The sequence below is a fragment of the Phycodurus eques genome, chromosome 2, assembly GCF_024500275.1.
Source record: "Phycodurus eques isolate BA_2022a chromosome 2, UOR_Pequ_1.1, whole genome shotgun sequence".
Taxonomy (NCBI): domain Eukaryota; kingdom Metazoa; phylum Chordata; class Actinopteri; order Syngnathiformes; family Syngnathidae; genus Phycodurus; species Phycodurus eques.
In genome coordinates this window covers 33,115,688-33,134,763 of record NC_084526.1, presented here as the reverse complement: position 1 = coordinate 33,134,763, position 19,076 = coordinate 33,115,688, and the positions used below count along the sequence as shown (strand labels likewise).

Genomic DNA, 19,076 nt, shown 5'->3' with positions numbered 1-19,076 from the left:
GTTAATATTTGTTTTTCCTATCCAGGTGTCTTCATTTTCATTTTAATTTTAGTTTAGTTAGTCTGATTGAAGCTAATAAATGCACAGTCACGAACCTACTTATTATGTCACATCCTGAAATGGAAGCTGCTCAAGTGAAGTTGCACAGCAGGCTCCTTACGCAGGTTCCAACATTGACGGTGGCCCGGAGCCACCATGCAACTGTGTTGACCCACCACCTATGTATAGACACTGGCCCGCTTGGGCCAGTACAAATTTCTAAGTCATCGAAAATTTTCCCCCCAAAAAACAATTGGTTGTTCATTTTGGTCATTCATTTTTAAATGAAATGGGTTATTTTTTCTTCTGTATTCATAATTGGTCTTTAACCAAGCAAAAATATAATTTGTCCGAATACGCAATTCGATAAAATTTTTAGTAGGATACTCGAATTAAAACAAAGTCAATAGCTGCAGTCCTAGTTGTATATGTGATTTTTTTTATTTCTAGAGGGAATTTCTAATTTGCCTTTTACAGTTATCATAAAACAAACTTATTTTTTTCTGTTCATTTATCCTGTTAATTTATGTGGTTGCAGGTTTTGTGAATCCCCTACAAGTGACCTGGAAATGAGGAATGGCCGTGGCCGAGGTAAACGAATGAGACCAAATAGCAACGCTCCTGTTAACGAGAACAGCAACTCGTCAGACAACAAAGGCGCCACCAACAACAAGACACGCGCTGCCACTAACAGTAAGGGCCGAAGAGGCAGCCAGACTCCATCGGAGCGCCGCACTCCTCCCAACAGCAACACAGAGGATATTAAAGCAAGCCCCTCCTCAGCTGGAAAACGTAAGGCCAAACCTCCATCAGACATGGAGCCTAATTCTAGCTCGGAGGACACCAAAGGCAACAAACGTATCCGGACAAACTCTAACAGTGGAGGGGTTGGGCTAACAGGTCTTCTCATTCCTTCTATCAAGACTGAACCACTTCCACCACCCCTTGATCGTAGCTGTCCCTCACCTGTTCTCATTGATTGCCCTCATCCCAACTGCAACAAGAGATATAAGCACATTAATGGTCTCAAGTACCACCAAGCCCGTGCCCACACGGATGATGACGTGAAGCTAGAATTAGATATTGACAGTGAATATGGAGAGGACTCAACACTTCACCCTGAACCTGAGAATTGTAATGGTGCATCTATCTCACAAAAAGGATCCTTTTCTCCAGCACGGTCAGTCACACCGAAAGGAAGGAACTTTGATGTTCAAAGTACTTCACCATCACCCGGCAAGTTTTGCTCCAAGCAGAGCAAAAAGAAAATTGCTGAAACAGAACCAGAAATAAGTACACCCATGGAATGTTGTGATGAAGGGGCATGTCTTTCTGATGAAGCCAGTAATGATGGCATCGATGAAAAAAGAGGTTCTGAAAAATCCAAAAAAGCTAACACAAAGGCTGATAAAATGGCTCAAAAATATATGAAGTCACCACGAACAGTTGTCACCGGACCTTCAGCATCACAATTGTACTCTTTCCCTTCAGGAAACCCAAATTCTTCACCAGGGCTTACCCCAATTTTGCAAGGAATCCCCAAAAGTCCCCAAATGAAAGGCACTCAGCCAAAAAACCCGGCCGTTGGAGATCCTCCCTCAAGTAACTCCAAAGACAAGAAGAAGAAAGACAAGAAGAAAAAGGATGGTGGAAAGGAGGCTGAGAGCCCCAAGTCAATAGGAAAGGGAGGTAAACTGGAGGAGGGAAAACCATCATACACAGAAGTACCGGAACAAGGAAATAAGGCTGAAGGGCTTCTTAATGGATCCTCAGACCCTCATCAAAGTCGACTGGCAAGCATCAAGGCTGAGGCTGACAAGATATACAGTTTTACAGATAATGCTCCTAGCCCATCTATTGGTGTAGCCAGTCGAATAGACGGCAGTGGCATGCCACAGCCTCTTACACCTCTTCACATGAATCAGAATGGTGCTGACAATTCGTCTGTAAAAACTCACAGCCCAGCATACTCGGACATATCTGATGCTGGTGAGGATGGTGAAGCGAAACTAGAGAATGTCAAAAACAGGACAGAGGACCAGGCACTCAGAGAAAGTGTCAAAAAAGCTCTTTTCCCACATCCCGCACCCAGCAAAGATTCTCCATACTATTCTGGCTATGAGACCTATTACTCACCCAATTATGTCAACCCCAGTCCTGGTGGACCAAACCCAGCTGCACCGGTGACAGAAGGTCAAGTGAAGATCAAAAGGGAGGATGACCAGGATCAGGGGGAGGAGAAAGTCAAGGTTGAGGTTCATGAGGATCGCAAACCTGACATTGCTCCTGGCCAGCAGCAGCAACAGCAGCCCTCTGTCATTCAACAACGATCCAACATGTATATGCAACCACTTTACTACAATCAGTATGCCTATGTACCCCCATATGCATATCATTCAGATCAGACGTACCATAACCATTTAATGAATACCAACCCTGCTTATCGACAGCAGTTTGAGGAGCGTCAGCGACAAATGGCAGAACAGCACCGTGCTGCTGAGAAAAAGTCTGACATAGCCATGAAAGAAAGAGAAGCTTTCATGAAGGAGGACTGGAAACAAAAGAACCCAATGCAGCCAAACCTTCCCAAAACCCTAAGTCAATCTGAGTTTGGAAAGACGCCGCAGCCTACAAGTAAATGCAGGGACTCACCCTCTGAGGTTTCATCCAAATCTATGGGAAGCATTAAGGCAGAGGACATAAAGTCCCAGCAAGCTGAAGGGCTAAAGATGAAGCTGACAGAAGGGGGGCACCATGGGAAGGAGGACTCAAAGCAAGCACTTGATTCAAGAGGTCAGGCTGGCACAGAGCAGGCAATATGGTACAGACAGGTAAATACAAATTGAGTATCATCAGTAGACCAAGGGCCTGAAAGTTGCAGACGCATACAGTAATCCCTTGTGGTTCACTTATTGCAGATTCAGTGCATCGCAGATTTTTTGGGGGGTTGAACTGTGTAGTGCAGTTACTCACCTGCACATCTTTGGTTCAGTTAGCACTGCTGACTATTTGACTATAAGGTGGCAGCAGCGACTCACATAAGGACAAATAGTTTTACTCTGTAGGAAATGAAACCTTACTGAGCAATTTTAACTCACGTTTGGTAAGTCGCTACGTTGCTTAGTAATGCAATGAATGTGATCAGAATACCACCGTTTAACACACAAACCACAGTGAGAGTTTCAAGTACCATGATGCTTTGTGCTTCCTACAACACGGAGAGTGTCACTGTCAGGCACATTGCCTAATGGTTTAGCCAGCAAGTCTTTCGCACATTAGCATCGGTTGACTTTCATGTAATTTAAGCAAAACACCCCTACCTATGAGCAAAGCAAAGCAAATGTATTAATATAGTGCATTTCATACACAACTCAATGTGCTTCACTGATTTAAAAGCATTTAAAATCAAATAAAAAAACAACTTATAAACATTTAAAACAAATATAAATATAAAAATACAATTAAAACAGTGTTCAGTGCAAGAAACATCATTTAAAAATGGGAATGTTCTAAAAATCATGAGAAAAGTTTTTAACCTGGACTTAAAAACTTGGGGATGACGTCATTTCTGTTGGCAACTTATTCCAATTAGTATTCAGCATAACAGCTAAATGCTGCTTCACCATGTTAGCTTTGGTCTCTGTGCTTCACTATTTGACCTGAGTCTGTCGAGCTCGGAGCCCTACTGGGCTTACATTCCATTAACATTTCTTTCATGTGTTCAGGACCTAAACCATTTAGTGATTTATAGACCAGTAGCACAACTTTAAACTCTATTCTCAAGATGACTGGGAGCCAGTGTAGAGACTTAAGAATTTGAATAATAGTGAGGATAAGCGGTAGGGAAAATGGATGTATGGAAGTTCTGACCTCTTTGTTCTGGTCAGAACCCAAGCTGCAGCATTTTGAATGAGCTGCAGCTGTTTAATGCTCTTTTGGGGGAAGTCCAGTCAGAAGACCATTACAGTAGTCTAGTTTACTTGAGATAAAAGCATGGATGTGCTTCTCCTGGTCTGCTTGGCGCATGCAAGCCTTCACTCTGGATATGTTCTTCAGCTGGCAGAAGGCTGTTTTACAAATTGATTTGATACGACTGTTGAAAGTCACGTCGGAATCTATCTGTACACCAAGGTTTGGGACTTGGTCTTTGGTTTTTAAAGAGAGTGACTCCAGTTATTTACAAACAGCAATTCTCTTTTCTTTACTGCCAAAAACAATTATCTCAGTTTTGTTGTGGTAATTGAAGAAAGATTTGGCTCATCCAGTTTTCTGTTTTAGACAGTGACACCACCTGAATTGAACTGTAGTCATCTGGGGACACTATTAGATATAACTCTGTGTCATCTGCATAGCTGTGATAGTCAACATTAAGGTTCTGAATAATTTGACCCGAGGGTACCATATACAGGCTGAACAAGAGGGGTCCAAGAACTGACCCTTGAGGGACCCCATAGGTCATTGCCATTCGATGAGATTGAACACTTCCAAGGGTAATAACTCATTTCCTCCAGGTAGGACCTGAACCATTTGAGGACTGTTCTATTTAGTCCACTTATCGCAAATAACGTCACATTTGCTCATTAATATTCATAAGCTTCAGGGACAGCTCGACTTGCCCGTCTGAAGAAAACACGTTTCTTGTGACGCCCAATAGCAGCTGCAGCAAGACGAATACAATTTCGCATGTCTGAGTCGATGGTACCAGAATAGAGTTTTTCAGTGGCTTGTCGTCAATTAGAAACACAACAGGAGGTTCTCCACTACTGGAAAACTGCAAGATTTCTGTTTTACTCTCATTCACCAGCATTCCGGCTCGTGTGTAGCTGGTCTTTAGTGATGTCAGTATGGATTATAAGGATTTCGGGCCACAGGAGCCCAGTGTTGGATCATCAGCAAATTGTAGTTCATACACTGAGTGGGAGCTGGTGCAGGTTTTGGCTTTGACCTCAAGTGGACAAATAAATACCCACACCTCACTAAAGTATTACATATTCCCATTGAATTCCATGTAGACACTTGAAAATGTATCTGTAATCCAGCAAATAAATGGTTGCTACTTCGTAGGTTTCGTCTATGATGAGTTTCCTGGAATGTAACCCCCACGATAAACAAGGGATTACTGTATCTGACTACTGTATCGCTGTGACAGTAAACTATCTACTTTCTTATCTCCACCAGCACCTCAATTTCAGTGTCTCTAACATTTAGTGTGATTGTCTTTTTTTTTTTTGCTCCATGCCACAATTCATTATAAAGAAATATTGATGAACGACTTATTGATCAGCCTTTTGATTCGTAGGGTTTTTTGCATTGTCCTTTGATGGTTGAATGTGGGTGGAAAGAGGGCACCGATATGATGTGCAAAATTTCCAGGTGGAAGAGGAAGTGTATGTGCTCACATTTCTTTTTTTCTTTTGTCTTTTTTGTCTTTTGTGCGCTACCTTTTCATCTTATGTGTACACACACTTTTAAGGTTGCCGCACACTGAGCGACGGGGCCGGATGCAACTGAACTGTCGCGCAGTGTGCGTGGGTCATCTTTTACTCAAGCTGAAAATAAGTTTTTACGCAAGCAAGACACCAAACAGCCGCTGAGCCGCCCAAAGCCAAGCAATTGACGTATATAAAGCATCAGATATTGTTTTACATCAATACTTAACTGTATTCATCATGTATAATGTGCTTGTGGATGAAAAAGTGACGCTTGTAACCATAATGTACGCGAACGCCACGTATCTCGCTTGGGTACATTCAAATGAATGGGGTCAGTGAGACTCCTTTAAAATAGCCACACTCACGCTTTTATTCCCGCCAACATCCACTATCGTTAGCAACCCGCCTTTTCCTTAACTAGTATTACCGGTATATCTTTTCAGGGTTTGAAAAAATAATGTACAATAGTCTGTCTATACAACATTAAATGCCTACACAAGGTCGCTATTCAGGGTGTCCGTATATCCAATCGCTCAGTGTGGGAGTTTGAGTCGACAGCGCTTATTATGCGATGATCTGGTCCAGTTGGGTTCGACCGCATCGTGCAGTGTGCGGCAGGCTTAAGATGGAATCCTATGCACACGTTTTTATAAATGAGACCTCAGATGTTTATCTGTCAGGAGTCTGCTTTGGTGTTGACTGTAAAGTTTTCCGCACTTGTGATCATTTTGTTGCTTTTTTTTCTGACCACCGGCAGTACCCGGACAGCCAAAAGGCTCAAGCGGAAAGTGAACACCAGCAACAACAACCTCGATGGAAAGATGAACGCGACAGAGAACGGGAACGTGATAGGAAATCAAAGGACGAAAGGTGCAGGCCTAAGGACTGTCAAAGCGGGCCGAAGGAGGACGGCAAAGAAATTACTGACCCTAGAATAAATTCTGAGGAACATCGGACCATGAGCAAAGACACTCGTACGAATGCCCACTTGCAGTTCTCATCACCACTAGCACAGCACCAAGGATACATGCCATATATACATGGTTACCCCTATGGACAAGGTTATGACCCTAACCACCCTGGTTACAGGGGAATGCCTTCGGTCATGATGCAGAACTACCCAGGTATGACAATACATGATCATTTAAAAAAAATATCAAACATTACCCGACAAGCTGTGAGCTGGCAAATTCACCTTTGCCAGCTTCATCGCAAATAGTGAAAAAAAGAGTGAACAATTACAATTTGGAACATTTTATCATTGCCCAAGTGTCCCAATCTTTCTCATTGTTCTGTGTGTTGTGTTCAGCAATTTCATGTGGAAATTCAAATTATTTTTATTAATTTTAAAGCTGCTGGAGCCAGTTTTACTCGCACTGTACTCACCTTGTGTTAACCAAATTCAGAATGGGAGTGGTCTCTGCATGGGTCAATTCTCATAAATAAAACTCATAGTCCTCAACATTTGAGTAAAGTGAAAACGAACCTTCATACTTTGTTGCAGTTTTATATATCTACTTGTTCTCTTGCAAAGAAATGGCACTATATAATGTCTGTATTCTGAATAAATCCAAAATTAACCCATCAATATTCCTATTCATCTAGGTTCTTACCTTCCGGGAGGTTATCCTTTTTCCCCCTACGGCAGTAAAATAGCGGAAGAGGCCAACGACAAATCCCGCACTAGCCCTACTGTCAACAAAATGGCAACAGACTCCAAAGCTCTAGATATCCTACATCAACACGCCAGCCAATACAAAAGCAAATCTCCGACTATAGGAGACAAGCCACCCCTTGACAGAGAGCGAGAGCAGGACAGAGGAGCTGGTGGAGATCGGGAAAGAGACGTAGATCGGCCGCGCTCTTCACCCTCCCAGCGGCTCATGCCCTCGCACCACCACCTGGGGTACCCCCTGCTCTCAGGGCAGTATGACCTTTCCTACACTACAGGTCAGTCAGTCTTCACTTGCCCTCTCTTCTACCGTCCACGTTTATTTACATGACAACTGTGTATTGGAAGAAGGTGAAGGACACGTGTGTTGAATGTGCATTGTGGGAACTAGACTTTACACCGATTTTATCGGCATTAGCATTTTATGCTGATCGGCTTTAATGTCATTATTCGCCGATCCGATCAATTACGTCATTTATCGGCTCCGCAAAAGACATTGACTCCGCGTCCCCATCGTGCACAGTATATTTGACTCCAAAAACTAGTTTATTCTCACCCTTGTCGCGTGTCTTTTGACGTAGTACTGTAAATATCTGACGGCCAACAAAGTTATTTAAAAAAAAAAAAAAACATGTCGGTGGTGTGGGACAGAAAACACGTCAGAGGGAGGCAACACGTAATGCCCGGATCAGACTACAAGACAAATTTGGTCTTTCACAATTGCACTATGTCAGACTACTGCAATAAAACGGGATGCGGTGGTATCGGAATATACCACCGCATCCTGTTTTTTACGATCATTGGGCTTTATCTTGTCAAGTCAAATGCGACCGGATACACTTGTTACCGTGGTGACGACAACAAGAGTGGCTCGCGCCGACTGTATTAGAAGGACACCGGTGCTCAGGACAGGAGAAGAAGGTTCGTTTAAGGCTTGCTTGAGGTATATTTACGTACTTTTAATACGATACGGCTCACAAGCAGGCAACAAAAACATTATGCAGCCTAGCAAGCTAGTGTTAGCGCTAACGGTTGTACGTAAACATGCCACCGCTTCTGTCAAATCATGCTGTAAAGTTTCGGTGTGGGTGAAGTAATTTAATAACAGTAAGTTAGCGCCCATTATTTCTGTCATGTAATGTTGGTTTGACCTGACTGATTAGAATACACAATCTGACTTAGAGCAGTGATTTCCAACCTTTATGGTACCAAGGAACATATTTACAATTGAAAAATCTCACGGCACACCAACAAACAAAAATGTCACAAAGTGGATACATTAATTACTGTATTTACTTTCTGCCATCTAATAGAAGACCATTCATTTGTTCTGTCTGTCACTATGCCTACTGGCATAAATAGATGAACAAAGATACATTATTTATTGTAAATGTAATTTTTTTGAGCAGTTAAGTATACACAGTAAATGAACAGGTCATTTAAATAGACATATTGCTCCATCTTGTGATCGCTTATCGTTTTTTTTTAACTCTGTGATCGGCCCCAAAAATCCTGATCGTGTAAAGCCTAGTGGGAACAAAACAGTTTGTATCTCAGTTGTAATTAAAAATGAGCTACATTAAAAATTTTTTTATTTATTTCATGAAGTAATAGGTACATCATATACCATATTGCTACCTTAGAGAGTGGAGCTGGGCATACTTCAGACACGAATTTGCACCTTTACTATGCATGTATGCAACTCAAGTAGTCAGATTTAATGACTTGGATGAAGTGTAGTGATCATGGGACCAAACTTCATGTAAACATCTTCATTTTCCTATTCTTGCAAAGTCGCGACTAACTTCTGTGATAGTTAAGAACATGTATTGATATATGAATAAAGAAAATGTATTGTTTGAAAAATAGCTTTTAAAAACATAAGTATATCATATTTGTAAACAAAATTACTGTGGACTATGTTTACATATTCAAAGTGCATTTTAAAGCTCCTTATTAAAAAACAGGATGAACATGATAACTGCATGACGGAAAATTAATAAAGTAAAATTTGGTATTGCTTTGGCTCCATCTGAGTAGCCTGGGAGAAGCTGTTCTAATGCCATTGGAAGTTGTTTTGCACCACGCTACATTTCTTTTGTGCTGAGCCGATATTCATGTTCATGTAATGGTGCTTCAAATTAGTTTGACGTTCTGTCATAAGCACATTGGTAGCCAGGACCTCCACTAGCCAGAAGCTGAGCCTGTACCTGTACCTTTACATACCTGTACCTTTACATTCCTAGTAATAAAATTTCTGACCCATGCCTTTCAAAATGTGTTTTCAAGGCAAGTCCACCCTGGGATACATGTTAAATATTTCAGTGTACAGACGGTCCTCGTTTTACACCAGAGTTCACCTCCAATGGCGGCGATGTAACCACGATTTGTACGTGAGTGCGAATGCGCTAACCTAATAATTAGTCGTCAGACTCGCCCCCATAAAACCCCAATCGCGATCTGTATTGACAGTAATGAAAGACTTGCGAATCACAATTGAATTGTCACTCCTTGCACTATTCCAAAATAGTAGTCCAACAAATGAAAAATGGTGTTCAGTAAGTGTCCCTTCTTATGCTGTATGACCACAGATTCTTACACCGACCATTAAACTCATTGCACTACTTTGGTTACCTTGAAACCCAGGACCTGCCTGTAATATTTTACTCGCTGCCCATACCCACCCAAAATGGCTCCATGACCCACTTTTGGTTCCCAACCCACCAGTTAAGAATCACTGCTTTAGACTGTTGATTTATGCCAGACAACCAACTTCTTATCAAACGCCAAAACCCTAACTGGAACTGTAAGTCTGTCCTCATCAGTTATTGTTGAGTCAACAAGCAACAACCCCTCCTCCACCTTGAGAATGGTAGGGCACCCTTGGAAATAAAGAAAGGAATAATAAATAGACTGTGGAAGAGCTGCCAAATGTAACGGAACGTCCGTATTTTGCTACGGAAATCACTGAACGTTGACTCGTTGCGGCCGTAACGCTAGTGTAGTCTTCCAGATATTGGGGAAAAAAATCCAGCGTCTGACATTACCGGCGCATCCACATTGAACAGCTGCTTGGTAAACGCTATTTCATTATGCCCCCAGCCTGCCAAGCCGTGGAGGCAAAAGTTTTTTTGCGTCCGGTGTCAATGCATTGTAAGTCACTGATCATAGCCTTCCTGCTCGCAAATAAGCTACACTTCTTACCATGCTGCTTACAAAAGAATGGAGGACGAGGAGTGAATAGGCGAAGACGAAGTGAAAGCCATGCAAATTACTAATCTGTTGTGTCATGCAGTCGCAAAACATCAAAACAAGATTTGTTGATACAGCACAGTTGTCACATGGGTCTGACTGGAACCGCGGTTTCGCGGAGAGTAACCAACTTTGAACAACAAAATAACAGGCCAATTAATACGTGTTTAGAGAGATAAATATAAAATAATACACGTCCCCACCGAACGCCGCGTCTGAACCGGAAATGTGTAAGTACGTCACTGCACACGGGTTAAAAGTATATTATTATTATTATTTGTAATATACGATAAGATAACCTTTATTAGTCCCACAATGGGGAAATCTTCATTCCAGCAGCAGTTGTGGATGTAAGAAATATAAATATCGAATATAAATGGCATGCAAGGGAATACATAATTACATTTCTTCTTCTTGTACTTCTTTTGCACGCATACAAGTACATTGCACAAAATAGAAAAACTATTGTCCATACATAAACTATCCACTTCAGTCGATCAGCAATCTTGTTTGTTTGCAAAATTCAATGCTGAGTTTTAATTTTGACGTTTGAGATCTGATTAATCTGCTTTAATAGACATGCTTTTTTTTTGTTGCCAGGGTTGAAAACAGAATTGGCAAAGGTGAATTAATCCATTGACAGATATTTTTGATGATGGGATGTTGAAATCTCATATACTGGTACTTTGATTCAGGCTGCAACTGTGTCCACCATTACAAGATTGCCGTAATAAAAACATTAAAATGACAAATATTGAAGCCATAATTGATTCGCAATTGTGATTATGACTTGCACAGAAATGTTTTTGACACAATTTTGAAAATATGGAAATTAAGACAAATTTGGACAAATTGTTGTGGAAGGGAATGTTTATAGGTTGGCAGCTCTGCTGTGGTCTATAAAGACTAAAATGCACACCAGTAATTTCAGATCCAACAAATGTTGGAGTCAGACTCAGACCTTAACATATTTACTGTAGTACTTGCAGCCAAGAGTATCAAGGTGCTGACATAGTAGATGTATAGTGTTCTGTTAGATTTGTTTTTGTCTTGACTCGTCTTTGAATCCTTTGTCCTGGATTTGACAAAAGGAAAATTGACTCATTGCTGGTACTCTTTGCTGTGCTCTGCTGCTGTCTAGTATGTAATATTCAGTGCAGCCCCTCAGCTCATCCATTTTAAGTAGGTCTTCTAAGGACAAGAGAATCACAGTGACGATAATAGAGTTGTAGGTAGGGCATGAAAATGGATGCATGCTGCACTGGCACCTAGTGGAGGGACTTTAAATTACAGCTTTAAAGCCTAACTCAAATGTTAAGAAAAGCTGTTCATGATAATTGCCATGAATACAACATATTTTAAAAAGGAATGAAGTGATTATTAAAAGGCATTTCCTGTGTTTCTTTAACAGGGAAACCTGACCGCCACACCTCAACCCTGCAAAGATTCATGTGACTGGCTCACATGAGAGAGGATTTCCCAGGTGTTCCTTTTTAGACATCAGTTCAATGGTGTTTCTGTCTGTTTAGTTGATCTGCCCGGGTGTTGGCAGCTTGTTCACATCTTTCTTCCCCATAGAAAGAATCTCAAAGCTTGGACTGATCTAATCCAGGTTCAAAGCCATCACTCTACCCCTTCATACAGAGGAAACACCTCCCCTCTGATTATCTAGTCTTTGCACTGTCAACAAATACAATGCAAAAATTGGACTTTCTAAGTTTTTGTTTTGACTACATTATTTTTTTGTCATATAAAGAAGAATCTACCCGAGGATTCGGGGGGAGTTGGGTGACTGATGACAAACGGGAGTCCAATTAAATTAAAGACTTGCAGAGAAAAGTGTATTGAAATGAGTACAACTTTATGTTGCTGGCATTTTGTATGCTATGATGCAACAATATATCCTAAACTTGACATATGTTTGGTTTTATTTCATTAGGGACAGGGGAATATGGCAACTGCTGCTTTCTTTTCAGAGACTTAAGAGCCTGAGACTGAAGTTTTCATTCTCACTGTCACAAATATTTCCCACATTTAAAATCCTCAATTGTTTCAGGGATGATGTCACCTTGTTTTTGCGAAGGGACATCATACACCTCAACAGAGAATAGTAAACGTGACCAGTGTTTGCTTTTGTCAAACGACTCAACTTCAATAGTGATCGTCATCTTTGAATGTCTGAATGCTGGTGTCAACGCTGCTTCGCCTCACAATGAAACTGTCTTTTCACTCACTCCGAGAGCGAAGCCACATTAGCCACGGTGACCCTGGTAAGTTTATGGTCTGCTTTAATATCGACTTTCTGCGGATAAATGTTAAAATGTGTCTCAGCACGTGTCCAGATAATTTCTGCATGTGCTCAATTCATACCTGCATATCCTTGACTCAAGACGTCTGAATTGCTATCAATATTCCTTACCCTCAGATATTGACTTTTGGCTCATTGTGTCCATCTATGGCTAATATGGCTTCACTCTTACACACATTCATCTCTTCATTAGTTTTTGTTTCTTCAAGCGGCTGGCTTTCGATCAGTCCAAGCATGATACCTTGTTTAGTTGCTATCTGGGATGTAATATCAACTTCTTGCACATTAGATTAAGAAAAGAAAAACCCACAGTGGTCACAGAAATAACTTAAATCTGATTTTTAAATTAAAAAAAAAAAAAAATGTAATTAAAGTTAACCAATGAAATACAGATATTGCTTTTGAATTGTGGTTCCACAGAATTATTTAAAAAAAGAATTAAAAACTCATGATACATGCATGGACAAAACTTATAGTACTCTTAATACAACCCCAATTTCAATGAAGTTGGGACGTTGTGTTAAACAAAAATAAAAACAGAATACAATGATTTGAAAATCATGTTCAACCGATATTTAATTGAATACACTACAAAGACAAGATATTTAATGTTCAAACTGATCAACTTGATTGTTTTTAGCAAATAATCATTCGAATTTTATGACTATAACACGTTCCAAAAAAGCTGGGACAGGGTCATGTTTACCACTGTGTTGCTTCACCTTTTCTTTTAACAACATTCAATAAACGTTTGGGAACTGAGGACACTAATTGTTGAAGCTTTGTAGGTGGAATTCTTTGCCATTCTTGCTTGATGTACAGCTTCCGGTGTTCAACAGTCCGGGGTTTTACGCTTCATAATGCGCCACACATTTTCAATGGGAGACAGGTCTGGACTGCAGGCAGGCCAGTCTAGTACCCGCCCTCTTTTACTACGAAGCCATGCTGTTGTAACACGTGCATAATGTGGTTTGGTATTGTCTTGCTGAAATAAGCAGGGGCGTCCATGAAAAAGACGTTGCTTGGATGGCAGCACATGTTTCTCCAAAACCTGTATGTACCTTTCAGCATTAATGGTGCCTTCACAGATGTGTAAATTACCCATGCCATTGGCACTAACACAGCCCCATACCATCACAGATGCTGGCTTTTGAACTTTGCGTCCATAACAGGTTATTTTCCTCTTTGGCCTGGAGGACACGACGTCCACAATTTCCAAAAACAATTTGAAATGTGGACTTGTCGGACCACAGAACACTTTTCCACTTTGCATGAGTCCATCTTAGATGAGCTCGGGCCCAGAGAAGCCGGCAGCGTTTCTGGGTGTTGCTTTTGCTTTGCATAGTAGAGTTTCAAGTTGCACTTACGGATGTAGCGCCGAACTGTATTTACTGACATTGGTTTTTTGAAGTGTTCCTGAGCCCATGTGGTGATATCCTTTACACATTGATGTCGGTTTTTGATGCAGTGCCGCCTGAGGGATGGAAGGTCACGGGCATTCAATGTTGGTTTTCGCCCTTGCCGCTGACATGCAGTGATTTCTCCAGATTATCTGAATCTTTTGATGATATTGTGGACCGTAGATGATGATGAAATCCCTAAATTCCTTGCAATTGTACATTGAGGAACATTGTCCTTAAACTGTTCGACTATTTTCACACCCACTTGTACACAAAGAGGTGAACCTCGCCCCATCAATTCAGGGAAGCTCCTTTTATACCCAATCACGGCACCACCTGTTCCCAATTAGCCTGTTCACCTGTGGGATGTTCCAAACGGGTGTTTGATGAGAATTCCTCAATTTTCTCAGTCTTTTTTGCCCCGTCGCAGCTTTTTTGGAACATGTTGCAGCCATAAAATTCTAAGTTAATGATTATTTGGTAAAAACAATAAAGTTTATCAATTTGAACATTAAATATCTTGTCTTTGTATTGTATTCAATTAAATATAGGTTGAACATGATTTGCAAATCATTGTTTTTATTTATGTTTAACACAACGTCCCAACTTCATTGGAATTGTGGTTGTATTTTGTTGTACAACCTCTTGAGGCTATCACTGCAATCAAACAGTTTTTGTAACTTTCAATGAGACTTCTGAACCTCTCAGTAGGTATTTTGCCCCACTCTTTATGAGCAAACTGCTCCAGTTGTTTGAAGTTTGAAGAGTCCTTTCTACAGACTGTGTGTTTCGGCTCCTTTCACAGATGTTCAATCAGATTTAGATCCGAGCTCAGAGAAGGCCACTTTAGAATAGTCCAATGTTTTGCTCTTAGCCATTCTTGGGTGTTTTTTGGGTTGTTATCCTGTTGCAAGACCCATGATCTACGACTGACACCTAGCTTTCTGATACAGGGCAGCACATTTCTCTCTCGAATACCTTGATAGTCTTGAGATTTCATTGTACCAAGCACAGATTTAAGACACCCTGTGCCAAAAGTAGCAACGCGGCCCCAGAACATCACAGAGCCTCCTCCATGTTTCATGGTAGCGACAGTGTTCTTTTCTTGGTGTGCTTCATTTTTGTGTCTATTAGCTGATGTGCCTTGCCAAAAAGTTCCAGTTTTATCTTGTCTGTCCATAGGACATTCTCCCAGAAGCTTTGTGGCTTCTCAACATGCAATCTGGCAAATTACAGTCTTGTTTCTTTTCAACAGTAGTATTCCCTTTAGGCGTCTCCCAGCTCAAGTGACGACGGATGGCGCGATCTGACACTGATGTACCTTGACCTTGGAGTTCACCTTTTTGGGAGGTTGTTCAGGGCTCTTTTGTTACCGTATTATCCGTCTCTTCAATTTGTCATCAATTTTCCTCAGGGAGTCACCTCCAAGGAGGTTGGCTACAGTCCCGTTGATCTTAAATCTCTGAATAATATGTGCTTGGAGGTGGTCTTATAGCCTTTACCTTTAACTTGCTTTTCTATCATTTTCTTTCTAATCTCCTGAGACAACTCTCTCCTTCGCTTCCTCTGGTCCATGTTTACTGTGGTACAAACACTGTCACCAAACAGCACAGTGATTACTTGTCACCCTTCAAATAGACTGACTGTGAGATTACAAGTTTGAAGACACGTGCGATGCTAATTAGAGGAGACATTTTGTTTGAACATCTCGCTATGATAAAATGATTTTCAGTCTTTTCTAGGGGTACCATCACTTTTGTCCAGGCCTGTTTCTTGAGTTTGTTTTTTTAAAATAATTTTGTTGGACCACAATTCAAACGCAATGTCTGATTTTCATTGGTTAATTTACATGACATTTTTATTCATTATTACTTTTGTCAGTTTGAAGTTATTTCTGTGACCACTGTGGGTTTTCCTTTCATTAACAAAGGGATACCAACAATTCTATCCATGTTACATACTCTTAAGTGCAAAAATCTGTTTAAAAAACATTGTTGATGCAAAATCTACATCAAACACGGTAGCTGCTACGTGAAGTAAACATATCAGCAATGTCCTCTTAGTCATGTATTTGGATTTAACGTTCTGTATGTGATGCTGCATTGCAAATCAGTTGTTCAATGTTTACCTTGAAGTCATGCCCAAAACTGTAACCAGGTACCATACTCTGCTTTCAAATGTATATTTATTTAAGCAGCTGTGTGTGTGTGTGTGTGCGTTGGGTGGGTGAGAAAAACATTTCTGGAACAGAGATGTCACTAAATACAATTTGATTTTTGCAGTCATTTTTATGTTATCACTGTTGCCACCTGCCCACCCAGGAGTTGGATTTTACAGCCGCCAGCAATCCCACAAGTTCTTGGTCTTACCAAGTACATCCCGGCCATTTATCAAAAATGGCATCTCCTTGACTTATGTGCATTAAAAGATGATGAATGGCTGAATCAGATGAATGTGGTGGTGTTTGATTAGTATTTAATCTGTAAGGGTAATCTAGGCAGCTGTGATGTTGTCATTCAAGTCAGTGAGGTTTTAGTACCAGCAGACTACTTTACATACAGTACATTATAGTTTTATCAAACAATGGTTGTGACAAGTACATTTGTTCGCTCGGAGAGTAGTACTATTATCTCAGTAGTCAGCAAAGCCCAGTGAAAAATCAAAACTATATTCTAAAAGTGTATGAAAAGCCAGAAAGGTTCATGTTTGCTTTCGACATAATAGAAAGCTTGGCTCTTGTTTTGTTTCATTGGTGCAGAGTATATTTATTGGCCAGCAGTTGGTGCCTAGTTGAACATTCTTGTGTGAAAACACAGACGCTTGCTCGTTTGTCCTTTCTTGAACCACCTTCTGTCATACAAAGACCCCCCCCCCACCCCCCCACCCCACAGCCCCCAGTACCCACAGAGGTGCTTGCAAGGATGTTTACAGTGTCTTCTTTCTGTGTAAGACATTCACAACTGTCTCTCCCCCTCCGCCTCTTCTCTCCCTCCCTCACAGGAGTTTGTGAAAAGTGTACATTACCATGGTTCTTTTTTTATACAATACTCTGTAACTTGCCTTTGTAAATTTGGGCTGGAAAAAAAATAAATCTTTTTATGAGACAATCTGTCCTGGTAACTGCTCCCTGGCTTTAGCTGTCTTCACTAACAGAGCATTTGTAGTAGTCAACAATGCAGTGGAACCTCCAAAGTCGCATGCCTCTCAAGTCATAATTTTCTGGAGAAATATCCCATAAAAGTCGAAATGCGGGCTATCACATGCTACATAGTCAAATTCAGCGGGACCTCAGCTCGCTACGGATCCGGGGGATTAAATGTGTCTTTGGCTTGTTATTCCGTCTTTTTTGCAATGCCATCACGGAAAGGGTACCAGGGGTGGTACTGGAAAAGAAGACATGAGCCAGAAATGGAACTTAACTGTACAAATACTGTACACACACTACAGAAGACACACTTATTTGGTCAGTTTCACCCTGTTTCCTACCCCATTACATTTGTCAGGTTTCTCCAAATGATAAGTAGTTTTACTTCAGTCGTTTTATATAGCAGTTAACTTCTCTTGTTTGTATGTTAGTGGGGAATGTTAAAATGTAACTTAAAACATTTTGCAGGTAATCCACATTTCATGATGCCGACAGTTTGATCCTGGAACAAGCTAATTCTCTACAGTATTTCCTTTGGAACTTGTTTTTTCAACCAGCATCACGTAACAGATGGTGTTTGACTTTGGATGTTCCACTGTACTTCAAACCAAACAGTGTTTTCATATGTTGACTAAAACAAATGAGATTTACTGTTTCATTATGCTAAAATCCAAGCGTTTGTCCACACAAAAAGCAGAATGAATCTAATGTCATGAGCCATCCTGCAGTACTACGGTTGGAGCCTGGGTGTGGCTTTGAGCCATCTCGCCCTCTTTCCCTCCCCTCCCCTCTCTCTTTCCAGTACCTTCCTCTGCTGCGCACCTGTCCCCAATCAGCCTTTGTTACCATCTGCATAAAAGCCTGACCAGATCCCAGAAACCTTCGCCAGAGTATTGCCGCTTCCCCAGCAGTACAACAGCTCCCCAGTATCCATGTAAGCTACGCAAATCCTCGTCATCCTTCTGACCGCCGTGTTTTTCTCTTGTCCTCAAGTATTTCCTCCGTGTCCCTCGCCAAGTGGATTACTGCCACCACACCGCCAAGCCAACCGACTGTCCTCGTCACTGCCTGCCACGCATTCACTGCCTCAAGGACCACCTACATTTCCCTCTTCAATAAACTGTTCATCACAACCTCTCCGCCTCTGCCTGCTCGTGGGTCCAGTCTCCATCCGTTCGTGACAGAGTGCAGAGTGCTAGAGTGCTGTGAAAATGTTTTTGCCCACTTCTCAAATTATTTTTTAAAAATATATTTTCCTCATTGATATGTTAAAGTCCACAAAACGCATTTAAACATGAGACAAACTTAACCAAAGTAAACACAAAATGCCATTTTTAATGATGATTTGTTTTAAAACCCTCTAGGATCAACTCTACAAGTTTTTGTTGTTGTTGACTTTGAGATCTTTCATCTAAGACAAAGCATTTAACAACAAGACTAAAGGGCTGAAATTTTAGCCGGAGAGTTTTAACATGTATAACTTCAAATTGGCACCATGATGCAATTTCAAAATATAGCGACATAGGAGCTGCTAATTGACCGTATGCCGGAGTCAAAATTGGAATATTTTGGCTCATTGACTCATTATAAATCCTATTTTTCGATATACGGATGTGTTATAATGCTTTTCCCATGATAATAGCATAAATTCAAGTCTCGCTCCTTTGAACGGAAAGGAAAACTCTTTTGTGGTGTTTTTACATGCCTAAACCGCCAGATGGCGTCAGAGCTCAGGTCTTTTTTCTTTCTTGCACAGCCCTCCACCAGATGACTTCACAAACTGCTACGATTTCACACATTTTATGCCACAAAAAATATGTTGGCGAGT

The 19,076-nt window shown here is 41.0% G+C and overlaps 1 protein-coding gene across 10 annotated transcripts in view; it reads left to right on the top strand.

Moving 5' to 3' along the window:
- Nucleotides 1-18,581, top strand: part of LOC133399151 (zinc finger protein 609-like) — a 147,164-nt gene extending 128,583 nt beyond the window's left edge. For 9 of the 10 annotated variants that reach the window (XM_061670399.1, XM_061670398.1, XM_061670394.1 and 6 more), the window contains 4 exons: nt 578-2,870; nt 6,229-6,595; nt 7,077-7,421; nt 11,807-13,090. In XM_061670399.1, the coding sequence (XP_061526383.1) occupies nt 578-2,870; nt 6,229-6,595; nt 7,077-7,421; nt 11,807-11,850 (3,049 nt within the window). In that variant the 3' untranslated portion in view covers nt 11,851-13,090. Of the gene's footprint in view, nt 1-577; nt 2,871-6,228; nt 6,596-7,076; nt 7,422-11,806; nt 13,091-18,241 lie in introns of those variants that run through there. The other variant, XM_061670396.1, reaches the window with a different exon arrangement.
- The last annotated feature ends 495 nt before the right edge of the window (nt 18,582-19,076 follow it).